This window comes from Stigmatopora nigra, chromosome 6, assembly GCF_051989575.1.
Source record: "Stigmatopora nigra isolate UIUO_SnigA chromosome 6, RoL_Snig_1.1, whole genome shotgun sequence".
Classification (NCBI taxonomy): domain Eukaryota; kingdom Metazoa; phylum Chordata; class Actinopteri; order Syngnathiformes; family Syngnathidae; genus Stigmatopora; species Stigmatopora nigra.
The window spans coordinates 8807114-8820926 of NC_135513.1; the positions used below are offsets into that span (position 1 = coordinate 8807114).

Here is a 13813-nt window from a genome sequence, read left to right on the forward strand (position 1 = left end):
AATTTTCAGTTGCTTATAAATCTGACCTCAGGAAACGCCACAAAGAATGCCGAAATGTGGGCCTTCTGTTGTTCTTTTTACAAGCTATAACTCTCGCAACAAACCAGAGGTCAAAGATCAGACTACTGCACTTAAAATGGCCAAACATTGTTATGACTGTCATTCTTACATACACACTCATCTATGAACAAATGGAGAGAACATTCCACAGCAGCAAAGAGTGAGCTGGCGTGGACATCCTGAGGAAACAACATTGACTTCCTGTCAAATTAAGGCAAGCCTGCTGGCTGTTCGGGATGATAAACGCAGTTGGTCGCCCACTGAGGAACAGAGGTAAGGCGCCACCTTAGTGCCACTCCGCCCACCAAACACATCCCACCGACACCCATCCAGGCCATTGGGGTCTGGAACCGTCGGCCGCAACGGGACGAGAGTAAAGTTCCTTCGACGCGATGGACCGCTTTCTGCTTCTGTTGTCCTGCATGCTCATATTCACCTGTAAGCATGTGTTATCCTTCAGGAATTATTTTTGCAGAAACAAGTCGATTGATTGATCTCTAATCAGGTGCTTTTTTTCTTATGTTTATTCCAAGACCATCCACGGAGAGGGGCCGATGCTCAATCGAGTAAGTACACTACACTGGCGATTGCATGCAGTTTCTTAGGAAGAATGAAAATAGTATATTTATATCCACTTGTTGGGATTTTTTGTGGCAATTGATGGTGTTTCGGATAGTTTTCAAACGTCTGTCATGAATATTTGAAACAGTCGTGCATACAGTACACAGCTATTCAAAATGACTAAAAACTTGATCTTTCTGTAGAGTGAGTATATTTTTTGGGTAATTTATTTTTGAGGGATGAAAAAAATATATTTTTTGACAGGGACTTCTTAAGACTTTTATGGCTTGTTTAAGCAAGTGGCTAGCACTTAATTGTTAATTATTTTTGTTTATATGTCTAATTATTAATTATAATTGTAATTTTCCCATTATATTTTTTTAACATTAGAAATACATGTATAAATTAACTCAATTAAAATTTACTAAAACACCAATGCAATTGGTTATGGCCCTAATAACGCTCTTAGTTAATATTTGTTTTGAAGTTTCATTATATAAAACTCATCACATATCATTGATCGCAATATAAACCAAATTCATTTAAATTGAGAAGACTGACTGTGAATGCTTATGTTTCCGTGCAAAGGGGTTTTAAAAAAAATCATAACTCGTGCAACTTCATGCAAAATGTTTTAGACAAATTTGGATTTAAAATTAGTAAATTTGTCTCAGGTCGATTCTCATTGTGTGGAGTTGGCATGTTATCCCTGGGCTTGAATGGATTTTCCCTGTGGTACTAAAATTATGCAGGGACTGGTGGAACACTCATTAGTGAGTGTGTATGGTTGTCATTGTGCCCTTTGAGGGGCTAGCCACCGATACAGGCTGTTTCCCTCGCCTGTTGCCCATAGTTGTCACTCCCTGTGACCCTTGTGAGGATAAGTGGTTCACAAAATGAATCTATGTATATATAAAATTCCTTAGTTGATAGCATTTTTGAAACATGCACTATACATATCAATAAGGTCTATCTTCATCTACAAAGTCAATAAGAAGCAATGTGTGTTAGTGGAAAACATTGTTATCAAGTGTGTGTTCTGGTGGAAAAGTTGACCATCAAGGGCTATGAGACCATGCTAGCCAGCATTATCACACGCTTCGGTCACACGGCGATGGCGATGGAACGTTTGACTCATCTAGTGACATGCTATGTTTCATCAGGACCTGCTGTGAATGATGCTCAGTTAATGTTGACGAACAAACAGTATGCATCTGTTATGACTACAATTCTCTATTATAGTTGTTGCGGCCCTCCGACCTTCCCATTGTTTGAATTTTTGTCCATACTTTGTCAAACAAATCCTTTTGTATACTGAAAAAAAATAGTCTGTAGTTAGACATGTTTTTACCATGTCTAGTGGTCAACAATGTAGACCTGCCCCACCCTTTGTAGATACTTCACTGTACGCCTCCATACACTTTTCCATTGTGGAGTACATGAACACTTCCAGTGTCTTGCATATATTATTACAAATATTCATTTTCCATCCCGCTTATCTTCACAATGATTGAGGGGGTGCTGGAGACTATCCCAACCAACTATGGGCACTGGGCAGTGGACACCCCAAATTGGGCCGGTATACAAAAATATAATACATTAAGTTGTCCTTATTTGAAGAACATTGTCCTATGGTGACAAAGGAAAGGCTTTAAAACGTGTCCAAAAGCTATTCATAATCTTTCTCAATACAAATACATATGCAAATGTGCTGTTCAGGTCATAAAGTAAAACCATCAAAAACAAATACAAATTCAAAAGCCATGTAAGTGAGCTGAAATGTCTTTTACGTTGTTCCATTGTGAGACTAACATTTTTTTTAAATCCCACTTTCTAGTGTTCACGATCAGAAATATCAGCATATCCCTAGAACCCGGTTCCAATGTGGCGCGGGGAACCAATGTGACTGTGCGCTGTCACGCGTTGGTCAGCAGTTCAGGCTCGGGGCCTCTGAGTCGGGAGTACACAATCTACAAGGACAGCATCGTAGTGTACACAAAGACCACCAGCAGCTCAGGCGACCTCATCTACCACCTCTTTGATGCCAGGGTCTTCAACACGGGCAAATACAAGTGTAAGATCAACATTGAAGGCAAGAGGCTGACCAGCGAGGCCAAGAAACTTTCCGTCACTGGTAAGTTCTTTAGAGACTCACGGCAGGAAATTCTCAACATAAAAGAATGAATGGGGAATATCTTTGTCTTTGTCGTGAATGCACTTTTGGCCATATCGCATTGCTGCTGCAGTTCCTGTTTTTAATTGTCGCCACTACAAATTGTTTTTAGCATTATTAATATCACGTTTGTTTGTCGTCGCCGTTGTTGTTATTATTATTTTCACTTTTAAAAAATTGATCAACAGGAGGCTGACTATCTGTTGGATTATTTTGACCCATGTAGTTAAATATGTTGTTTTTTTTAGGTCAAATTAACTCAAATTGGTCCCTCAATGGAAGATTGAGTCCAATGTGTGCTCTATAATTTAAATCAAATCAAAAGCCTTTATTGTCATTATGGAACAGCTGCGTATAACGAAAATGGTGGTGCTACTCCACAAAGTGTGTTTTTTCCCAGTAGCAACATAAATAACAAACTGGAGAGCAAAGAGCCACTGTACCTGTGCGCGCCACCATCTTGGATCTCTATAATGGTTTAGCTACCACTGATTAGAATTTACAATCACAACTTGCAGGTCTTTCTACACCTCTGCTTAATTTGAAAACTGCGGTGATCAGTGAGGGGGAGGAGCTAACAGCCAAGTGTACAGCGCCCGGAGAAACGGGCGCCATCATTTTCTATTTCTACGATGGCACCAAAGAGATCCTGGAGGACCGTGTTAACTCCAACCAGTCAGAAGTCAAACTTCGTTTCAACAGTGTCGGCATCCACAAACTGTACTGTTCCTACACCGTCTTTGTGACACCTCAGTCCTTTCCATCCGACAAGAGCGGCACGATGACCATCTTAGTTAAAGGTACACAAGACATTTGAATTCATTCCCTTTTTCCAAACATAAAAGCTTCCCTCTCACTCATTTATTTTGCTTCAACAGAGCTTTCCATTGCACCAGTTTTGGAGATTTTACCTTATAGTAAAATCTACGAAGGAGACAGACTTGACATTATGTGCAGCATCAGAGACCTTATGCCCGAGATGCAAGGAAACGTTCACCTCTACCTGAGCCGAGGGACTCAGCTTCTCAGAAGAGGGAACACCAATGTCAACCACAGCATGATCGCATTGGCCAAGGACACAGAGGAATTTGAGTGCAGACTGGAAATGGGAAATGTTGTGAAAGTCGACACAAATAAGGTTGCAGTGACTGGTAAGAGCTGTCTAATCTACTGGCTTGTATATTCGAACACTAGAATATGAGATATTTTAAATGCAGTGGGATCACAGTTAACTCATTGGCTGCCGTTGATGTCAAGAAACATCCAATCCATTTTGACTAATTAGGCTGGCAGCGATCATTTATCTGTTTTTTAAAGATTTTTTTCAATGTGATACGCTATGAGAATATGAATATTATTTACATTGCATTATACAATTGTTATCCACCTAATGGTGTAGTGGTTCAATCGCCTGCCTACGATGTAGGCAAGCAAGTATTGGATTGCATCCCTCTCGATGACCATTTAATTGTTCGTGCAAATGGTTATCTGTCCTTCTGTGTGCCCCATGACTGACTTTGACCAGTCTTCGCTGTAGTCTGCCATTCACTCCAAGTCCACTGGAATAAGCTCCAACGACACTGCAACCCTTGTGAGGGTGCGTGGTATGGATGGATGGGGAGCTCTAGACACCAATGTTTCTTGACAAATGGAGCCAAAAATTATGGGCGCAACATAATGTAAACGGCATGTGCCGAAGAGCAAAGTAGCAATTTTCAATGGATAGTAAAATCTGGCAAAACACCGGATCTGGTTCACACTTGGATCTCGGGTGTTACACCGGTGGTACAAGGAAGTGAGTAAAGGGAGCAAATTTTAGTTCTATTGTACAGCATGAATGACTGGCTGGCAATTTATCCAGAGTGCATACTGCCTCTCCCATGTGCCAGGGTGGATGAATGGTAATGCAAGACCTGTTTGACTGTATCCACAGAACTCTTTTCAGTGCCCACTCTCAGTATGTCTCCAAGTGAAGTCTTTCAACGGGAATACATGACTCTGGGCTGCAAAAGTGACAGCTTTGCTTCAGAAAGAATCCACAGGGACGACTTGATTTACACTATGGATCCACCAGAGAGTCTCCTAGTCCAAAAGAGCACCGGCGTTTATGTGGGCAAAGCCCTGCTCTACGATTTCAACTACACCTGCATCGCACAAGCCAAGGGCATCAGGAAATACAGTCGACTATTGACAGTTCGACCGAAAGGTGAAATGCAGCTCTTTTACTATGTATTTCTCATTAAGCCAAATAATCAGGCAAAAATCTCTTCAGATAGTTTAAGATTTCATCAGTCTGCCTTTACACAATAAGGCACAAGTAAAAGACAGAAACTTTGGAATTTTTAATTTACAAAGCACAGACATGGCAAGTTCACACACCATCTCAGACATGTTTCGTAATTATTTAAATTATCCTGTGTGGGTATGGCTATAGCTTAATTCCATATCACCGATGTAAGTTTTAAATTGATATTTCACCCGACATTAAAATAGAGTCCTGAAAGAGGAATTTTTGGTAAAATGCTTTTTTGAATCAAGTTTCAACTATTGTCATTGTACTTCCCAACTTTACTAGTAACTGTATCAACACCAAGAATCTCCGTGGCTGGCAGGGCAGTGCTAGGACGTCCCTTCAAGATCCTGTGTCAGTCGGATACAGGCAGTCTACCCATAAACTACACTTTGCTTCAGGACTATGAGCAGCTAAGCATGGCCATTGTCAAAATGCCTTTTGAACAGGCACTTTTCACCGTCACAATCAACCACCCTGGTGACATCAGCAAGTTCATGTGCGAGGCCAAGAACAGCCAGAGAGAAGGGCCACTCAGCAAAAGACTAGATGCCACTGTTGTTGGTAAATATTTTACACACCGAGCAAGCAAGATTACAGAGAACATCGAAAAGCCTTCTTCTGTTTCTGCCTTTCCCACACAGTGCCGCTGTCTCATCCGACCCTGACCGTCATCCCTAACTTGCTGGAAATTGCAGAGGGGGATCATCTATTCCTTATCTGTGGTGTAAAAGGCACCCCACCCATCACCTTTAAGTGGTACCGCGATGACAGCAACAAGCCTATCAAAACCACCACCTCCGATAAGAACAATACCGACTATCAGATTCAAGCATTGGGCAAGGAGGACAGTGGTAGCTACTACTGTGAGGCCCTAAATCACGCCAACAATGTCGTCCGCAGTGCACCAGTCACCATAGAAGGTAAGTTGTCATATATTCAATCATTCATACTATGTACCGCGCATCCTCGCATGGCTTGCTGGAGCCTATCCCAGTTAACTTCAGGCCAAAAGCAGACTAAACCCCAGACTGGTTGCCAGTCAACCATAGGCCACATAGAGAAACAGACAACCATTCACATTCCCAATCAGATCGCCACCGAGTGGGAAAACATCTCACTCTTGCATGCACCGAAGTCAAGCGAGTGAACCACTACATCAAGGGTGTCTGACTCGGGTTGGTTCGCGGGCTGCTTTAACGTCAACTTGATTTCACATGGGCTAGACCATTTGAGATATAATATTTAGATTTTTTTAAAATAAATGGATTAAAAGAACTGGATTAAAATCCCTGAATATTCAGTTTTTTATAGATCTAAAACAATGTTTATTTTAGCTTTTTTTACATATTTTTTGATTTTACTTAATTGATTAAAAAAATTACAATTATTGATTTAAAAGGGGGAAAATCAGGAAATGTAATATACATCTATACTCTTCATTTTAATTCGATCCTGAAACAGAAAGTCGGGACTCATGATTTACTTTCCCGGGCCACACAAAATGATGTGGCGGGCCAGATTTGGCCCCCGGGCCGCTACTTTGACACATGTGCACTACACTGTCAAGTGGCCCTAGTTGTCATATTCTGGATGGTTATGATTAAGAATATTGCGATCTTTTCAGGGAATCGCGATTGGGTTTTTGACATTTTTTAACTATTTAAGTATTAACTAATTGGCCACCCTGTATTATATATACATGTGTGGCTATTACGTTGGAATTCCGCACCTTATTGATTGTTTCTGTATTCACTACATATTAATAGTGGTATGAAGACATGGATAAAATAGGCTAACTCTTTTCTCAAGATCCACATGCAAAGTCCACCACTGATTTCCACACATGTTGTCTTATGCTTTTTCATTTATTCAAAAAAAGTATTGATTTTCTTTCCTATCTGCCTCTCTCTTCAGTGCGAATGGCCCTATGGAAAAAGGCGTTGATCGGGGGCTTCTGTCTCTTGATGCTGGGGATGTTGGTGGTGACCATTGTGCTGTGCTTCAGGTCCAAGAGAGGTAGAGACACCTACGATCCCGCAGCAGCTCGCTCCTCCTTAGTTTGACTATGTATGAAGCAACCTTCTCCCGCCTACTTCCTTCTGCTCTTCTCACATCTCCTCTCTTATTGTAGGTAAAAGGGAAGCAGCTGCTGAATTGTCAGTGTGAGTTGGCTCCACTACTTGCTTCCTCTCAATGTGACGGATGATGTATAGTTGCGCTAGTCATAGTGGATGTGTATTGTTAAGTTGGTTGAGATTATAAAGGTCGATGGAGGGTTCCTAGACAAAAGGTTTCATCTTGGGTGACCCAATTAATTCGCATCTCGAAATACAGGCGCCGTAATGCACAAAAAATGTATCAAGATGCAATCTGTAGCATTAGAGTATTGTGATAGTTACAAAAAAAATGAGAACAAGATAAACTCCTTTTATTTAAACATGGACCATGAAAAAAACATTTTAAAACGGCAGTTTTATATACAAATATATTGGCATAAAAACTCTGTTCTATTGAACACTTTTTGACTGACCTTTTTTTAAAATGTCTGTTTCTGCCTGGCAAAAGCACTTTAACTATGTCAAATTTTAAACGTATTTTATACCTAATTGCATTTAAGGTGAATTATAAAGTATGATGATCCCAATTCTGAAAACATATATCCCATACTTTTGTCCACTTTTTATGAGTGCAAACGCAGACTGGATATTTTGACTGGATATTGGTTCCACTTCCTCCCATTGTGCAAAGTGCACAGGCCGTCTCATGATAGCAACATTTTTGAGAATGAAAGATTGTATGGTCAGTCAAAAAATTTGACATCTAGCACCATCAATTACACTGAAACGCGAGCATTCAATGTGTGGTTCAAATGGATACCACATCTATCATTGTCAATGGAAGGCATCCAATTAAATATTATGACATTAAGGTCAAAAATCTACTTTAGAGTGCTATGGGGTCATACCCAAAGTTAAATCATAATTCCATTTATTAATAAAAAATATAGTAAAAGTAGTTGGAAATATACGATCATGATTCATTTTTAAATAGAATACATATGTAACACATGTAATCTGAGTAAATATAATTTGACACAGCAGGTCTTCAAGGGGTAAAGTTTTGTTATTTTTCTTTAACCCCAAAAATTTAATATTTGTTCATCCTTGGTCAAAACAAACAAACAAATAAATGAGCATTAGATCACCCAAGATGTCACCATAATGTTGTTTTGCTCGGTTAAGTCCATTGAGAGACAGCTATGACTCACAGTATGAGTGCATTTGCCCTTAAGAGTTAAATAATCCAATATGTACTCAAAATAATTTCTCAACTATCAAAACAGATTGCCGTTAGTGAGGAAATGAGTTCATCTTAAAATTAAACTATTGAACTCTTATGATCTTCGGTGGTACTTTCGTATTTTCCAAAGCTACCATGCATTTGACAAGTCAGATGTAAAATACACAAATATATTTCCCATGTACAGTATTGGGATTCCATAGTTTTTGTGTTTTTCTTTTGCAACAATTACGTTGGAGAGGGAACAGTTTCCTACTTGAAACTTTAAATTGATACCAGTTGACCTCAACATACCAAATGTGTAGTATTGTGGTATTGATATTTTTTTTAGATTTTGTCCAGTTGACTCTATTCTCACCATTTCTCAGAAAGCCTTCGAGCCCTAAATCAGATGACTCTTTAACAATGAGTCTAACCCGCGACACAGAGGTTAATAATGCAGCCCCAGGTAGATTATTTTTTTAAATTTGTTCTTGTGTTCCACCAGCTGTCTTCATTTCATAGCATGCGGTAGCCATTGTGAACCAACTTCATTCCATCATCAAGTTCTAATATGCATGCAGGGATCATATTGGTGTAACAACCTGATTGCCTCTGTTTAACATAAAAATCTGTTTTGTTGTTGGTATCTTGTTACATGAGAGAGATTAGCCGTTGGCATACTGCATGTACATTGTCGCTCTTTATGTAGTATTCCCGAGGCAACAAAAACAGGAATTGTCGTAGGGGTAGTGTTACTCGAAAAAAAGCAGGAAGAAGCTGCTTTAGAATTGAATACTAGTGAATGACATTGTCAAGTGTTGCAAACTTTTTAGAGCACCCATTTATCATCTTGTTCCAGACGCAGTGTCACACTATGATGGCATGGAGGGGAGGGTGACCAATGGGACACGAGCTAGCGCGGTGTCGCTTCCCACTGACATCAGCAACAGGAGCAGCTTCAGTATCCCAGCCACAGTGTAGAGATGCCCTTCTTTGCAAGGGGGCGGGGAGACTAACTAACAAACTAACAACATTGTTTCAAAAAAAACACACACAAAATACGCCCTCCCCTCCCTTTTGTCTGGTAATTTTCTAAGCATAGAGGGATGTGATGAAGAGAAATGACTTGCCTCCTACTTCTCCCCTCCCCCTGCAATCCAGATGGCTTTTTGTTTTTTGTTGTTATTTTAATTTTTTTTATATTTATATTTAACATCACTGTCTTTGTCCTGTGCTTCTTTGTTTGCTAAGTGTGGTGAGCAAGTGCATGTTTTTGCAATGTTGCGACTGTTTTGTACGTTTTAGTGTTTTATATTACCTTCAGACGACATGTGTTTTTAAATTTTGGTTGATTCCATGAATTGCTACAACACTTTTTAGAATGAATAAATTGGTTCGATTTAGATGCGTGTCATCCGCATTCATTTTGCTGCAGCTAGCGAATTTTCTTAATTCTAAAAGGCTTCTGAATGATACATAAGATTGTGCACATAACGCCAAAGCAAGACAACCAACAATCCAAACACTAACTTGATGAATTTCCCAAAAAGGAATGCACTACAGTGACTTCCTTTACTAAGTGAAACAATGGAGTCTGCGCAAAACTTCCTATGTTGACACAAAACATCTTTTGTTGGTTTGAATGTGTGTAGCACGCAGAGGAAATTAATCTCATAACCCCTATTCAAACAACATAAGAATACATTACCATCTGGGGATAAGCAATGCACTTTTGTAACATAATTGAATGTACTAAAGGATATCAATGACTGCTGATAAAAATAGCGCAGTCATGGTATACAAAACTTTTAAATAATTTGCTGCACTTGATAAACGATGCTATCAGCAATTATTTAATTGAGCCGAATAAAATCAAAATAGATTTTCATTGAAAGCCCAAAAAAATGAATACTGCAAATTTCTATTATTTTATCCACATTATGCAAAGCTAAATAAAACTGCATGCATTTCATACTACTTTTCTGTCCGATTATAACCATTTTTTCTTCTTTTTCTGTTTGCAGGTAAAGTAGAGATGGTAGACATCAGCGTGTGGAGCGAGAGGCCGCCTCAAACAGGTAAGCCTGATGACATCATAAAATTAATTTCATGCATTGAAAAAAAGAATCAAAATAGAAAAATCTACATTTTTCTGTAGTATACGACTCTTGGTAATGAACAAGCAGCAGCTAATTGCTTTTGATAGTGTTTATGTGATCAGAATAGTCCTTTTATTAATGACTGTACTACTATAATGCAGCCAATGACGAAGAGAGCAGCATGGTTTCTCATGAGCCTGATGTGGAGTACACTGAAGTAGTGCATCCTCAACCAACAGACATATCCAGAGGTAAAGTTACTATTTTTCTGACTACCCTTTAGAGATGTATTTTATTATCCCTTTCACATTCATTACGCCTTCCTTTTATATCTTCTTGTAACCAAAATACCATCCTGTTAGTTGATAAGAGAGCAGCACTTCCTAGGAGGGGCCTAATTGCCCCTAATCAAGATGTCTCCAGGTAGTTAGAACTGTTGAGATAACTGTTAGGCTTTCCAGGACAGTTATAGATGGTATAAACAGGAAGGGTTGCGCTAATTGCTGTGCTTTTCTCTGATATGCGGATGCTTTTCATCATTATTCTGTGAGCTCAAGACTGTAGAATGGGATTTCTGTCAATTAGGGTGTTGAAGTCAACGATACTTTGCCTGTAGATGAGAAGACTAAAAAAATGTTCATTTCTTTTAACAGCACCACTGAGGAAAGGCACTGAAACTGTTTACAGCGAGCTTCAGAATTCTCCACATGGTAAGATTAAAGTGTTCTTGCTTGATTTCAATGGGCACTTTGAAATGGTACTTCTTTAAAAGAAAATTTGCATGTTTACTCATTTTCACAACATCATTTACAGTGTCCATGTGAGGATAGTCTTTTGGTAATTAGTAGAATGATATTCCATAAAAAAATATATATGTATATATATATTTATTGACTCCCTATTCTAAACTGTTGTATTATAATTACCAAAGATTCCACATTATCAAGTGCCTCATAACTACTCATCTCATTTTCTGAACCGCTTTAGCCTCATTAGGGTTGCGGGGGGTGCTGGAGCCTATCCCAGCTGACTCCAGGCCAGATGCAGGGGACACCCTGAATTGGTGGCCAGCCGATCGCAGGGCACAAGGGGATGTACAACCATGCATGCTCACATAAACGCAATTTAGAGTGTCCAATCAGCCTACCATGCATGTCTTTGGAATGTGGGAGTAAACCGAACTACCGGGAGGAAACCCACGCAGGGAGAGATCATGCAAATTCCACACAGGTGGACCAACCTGGATTTGAACCTAGGACCCCAGAGCTGTGAGGCCGACACACTAACCACTCGTACCACTGGGCCGCCCCAGAAATTCTAATTTAAAAAAAAAATAGAAATAAAAAATACATAGCCACAGTATACATAGATGTTTTAATGTAGGATATTTAGCCAGTAAGGTGTAACAAAAAGATTTGATTGATCAAAAAACAACAACAATTGGTAACACCGAATCTTAATGGTTAATCATCTTAGCAAAAAATGATTAGTAAATGCCCTTGCCCAGAATCAATTTGCATTTGTACCACTGATGGTTGGACAAGTTTACTTAAAGTAACTAAAATGACTGTATCCTGTTACTACTGAGGGGAACTTCCTGTTATTGGAAAAGCAGCCAGATGCTAGATGCCATCAAGCATCCCTGTGTGTATGAAGACTTCCTGTTCAATTGTGACTAAAAATGTGGTATTCTTGTAAGACTGTGAAATTAATCGACAGTGGTAGAAACAAATGGTGCTCCTTTGCTTTTCGTTGGTGAAACAACAGTGAGTCACCAAAGCCAGCCATGTCCACGCCTTAGTGAATTAGCTCATGATTATTACCCCTGATGTAAAACCATGAGTAAACGGGATACATGCAGTACATCTAATGTGTGACTCTTCTTTTTTCTGCAGATGCTGATGACACTCCCGGTTATGTGAGTTTGTGTCACTCAAAACTGCACAGTATGACACATTACAGCGTATGTATTTTATTAGTTAAAACAGGTCCAACTATGACAAGGGTGTCGGACTCAGGTTGGTTCGCGGGCTGCTTTAACGTCAAGTTGATTTCAAGTGGGCCGGACCATTTTAGATATAATATTTAGATTTTTTTTTATAAATGGATTAAAAGAACTGGATTAAAAACCCTGTATATTCCGTTTTTTATAGATCTAAAACATTGTTTATTTTAGCTTTTTTTTTTAATATATTTTTAGATTTTACAAAATGATTATAGAACTAAAAACACAGAAAAAATGATTAAAAAATTACAATTATTTATTTAAAAGGGGGAAAATCAGGAAATTTAACATACATCTATACTCTTCATTTTAATTTAATCCTAAAACAGAAAGTCGGCACTCATGATTTACTTTCCCGGGCCACATAAAATGATGCGATGGGCCAGATTTGGCCCCCGTGCCGCCACTTTGACACATGACCTATGACATGACAATGGTACATTTTTCCTTTCAACTATTTTTTGTTTAGTATTTGTGGGATTCACTACATACCATTGCATGCTAGTCACGGAGAGTTTTCCCTCCCCGTTTCTGTAAGCCTTAGCAAGCTGATGATCCATTGCAAAAAGGAAACCACGGTCAAAGTTTCCAGACAAGAACAAAGCCATTTGGGCTTGGCTTTCCTTCCTTATCGGCCCCAAGATCAGCACTGCGCCTCAGTCAAATTACCTTGGGGCCGACTTAATTGTTTGTGTTCTTGACTATCGTGACCAAACGCCCTGATGGCACATTAATAGTTTGTTCTAATAGTAATTAATCGCTGTACAGAATTTGATTCCTGTGTCTCCTGGTGCCAATATGACAATGGCATCATGCTAAATGATGCTCTGTGTGCAGGGTTCTGTGGAGTATGCTGATCTCAATGCTGAACAACATCAGATGAATCATTATCCAGTGGAGCACACCAACTTCCAGGATCTCCCCGTTCCAGTAGATTAGTGAGAGGAATCTCTCTCTTTTTCTCTCTCACATAATTTTTACCGCAATCGCATGTTGTGAAAACCCTGGGTAACATCCCGCAGCCCATCTGACATTTCTGTCTCCAACATAAATGACTGCTGTAAATATTTGCTTTTAAATAAAGGCATGTGAAATTTTTGCAGTAAGCAATAATATTGTTCACATTGCGTAATAGTTCACATGCACCTGGAGAAAACCCACGCAGGCCCGGGGAGAACATCCAAACTCCACACAGGTGGACCAACCTGGACTTGAACCCAGGACCCCAGACCTGCTGAGGCCGACGTGCTAACCACTCAGCCTGCCGGGCCCCCCCTTAATTGGTATGTTTTTTTAGATATAATACCAAAAAGAAAAGTTATGCTTTTCTTTGCTGCATG

At 39.5% G+C, this 13813-nt stretch overlaps 1 protein-coding gene across 8 annotated transcripts; it reads left to right on the forward strand.

Annotated features, from left to right (window-relative positions):
- Positions 1–294: 294 nt before the first annotated feature.
- pecam1b (platelet and endothelial cell adhesion molecule 1b) lies at positions 295–13575 on the forward strand. Of its 8 annotated transcripts, XM_077718356.1 has the most exons (16): positions 295–498; positions 594–626; positions 2459–2755; positions 3313–3594; positions 3673–3945; positions 4728–5000; positions 5370–5648; positions 5729–6007; positions 7002–7103; positions 7219–7249; positions 8756–8835; positions 10394–10447; positions 10630–10719; positions 11122–11178; positions 12364–12386; positions 13311–13575. In XM_077718356.1, the coding sequence occupies exons 1-16, from the start codon at positions 453–455 to the stop codon at positions 13410–13412; spliced, it is 2301 nt and encodes a 766-aa protein (XP_077574482.1). In that variant the 5' UTR covers positions 295–452; the 3' UTR covers positions 13413–13575. The 8 variants fall into 8 exon arrangements, with proteins under 8 accessions (XP_077574482.1, XP_077574483.1, XP_077574484.1 ...); XM_077718357.1 differs by lacking the exons at positions 7219–7249; positions 8756–8835 and having other exon boundaries at positions 296–498; XM_077718358.1 differs by lacking the exons at positions 10394–10447; positions 10630–10719; positions 11122–11178; positions 12364–12386; positions 13311–13575 and adding an exon at positions 9229–9772 and having other exon boundaries at positions 296–498.
- Positions 13576–13813: the final 238 nt, after the last annotated feature.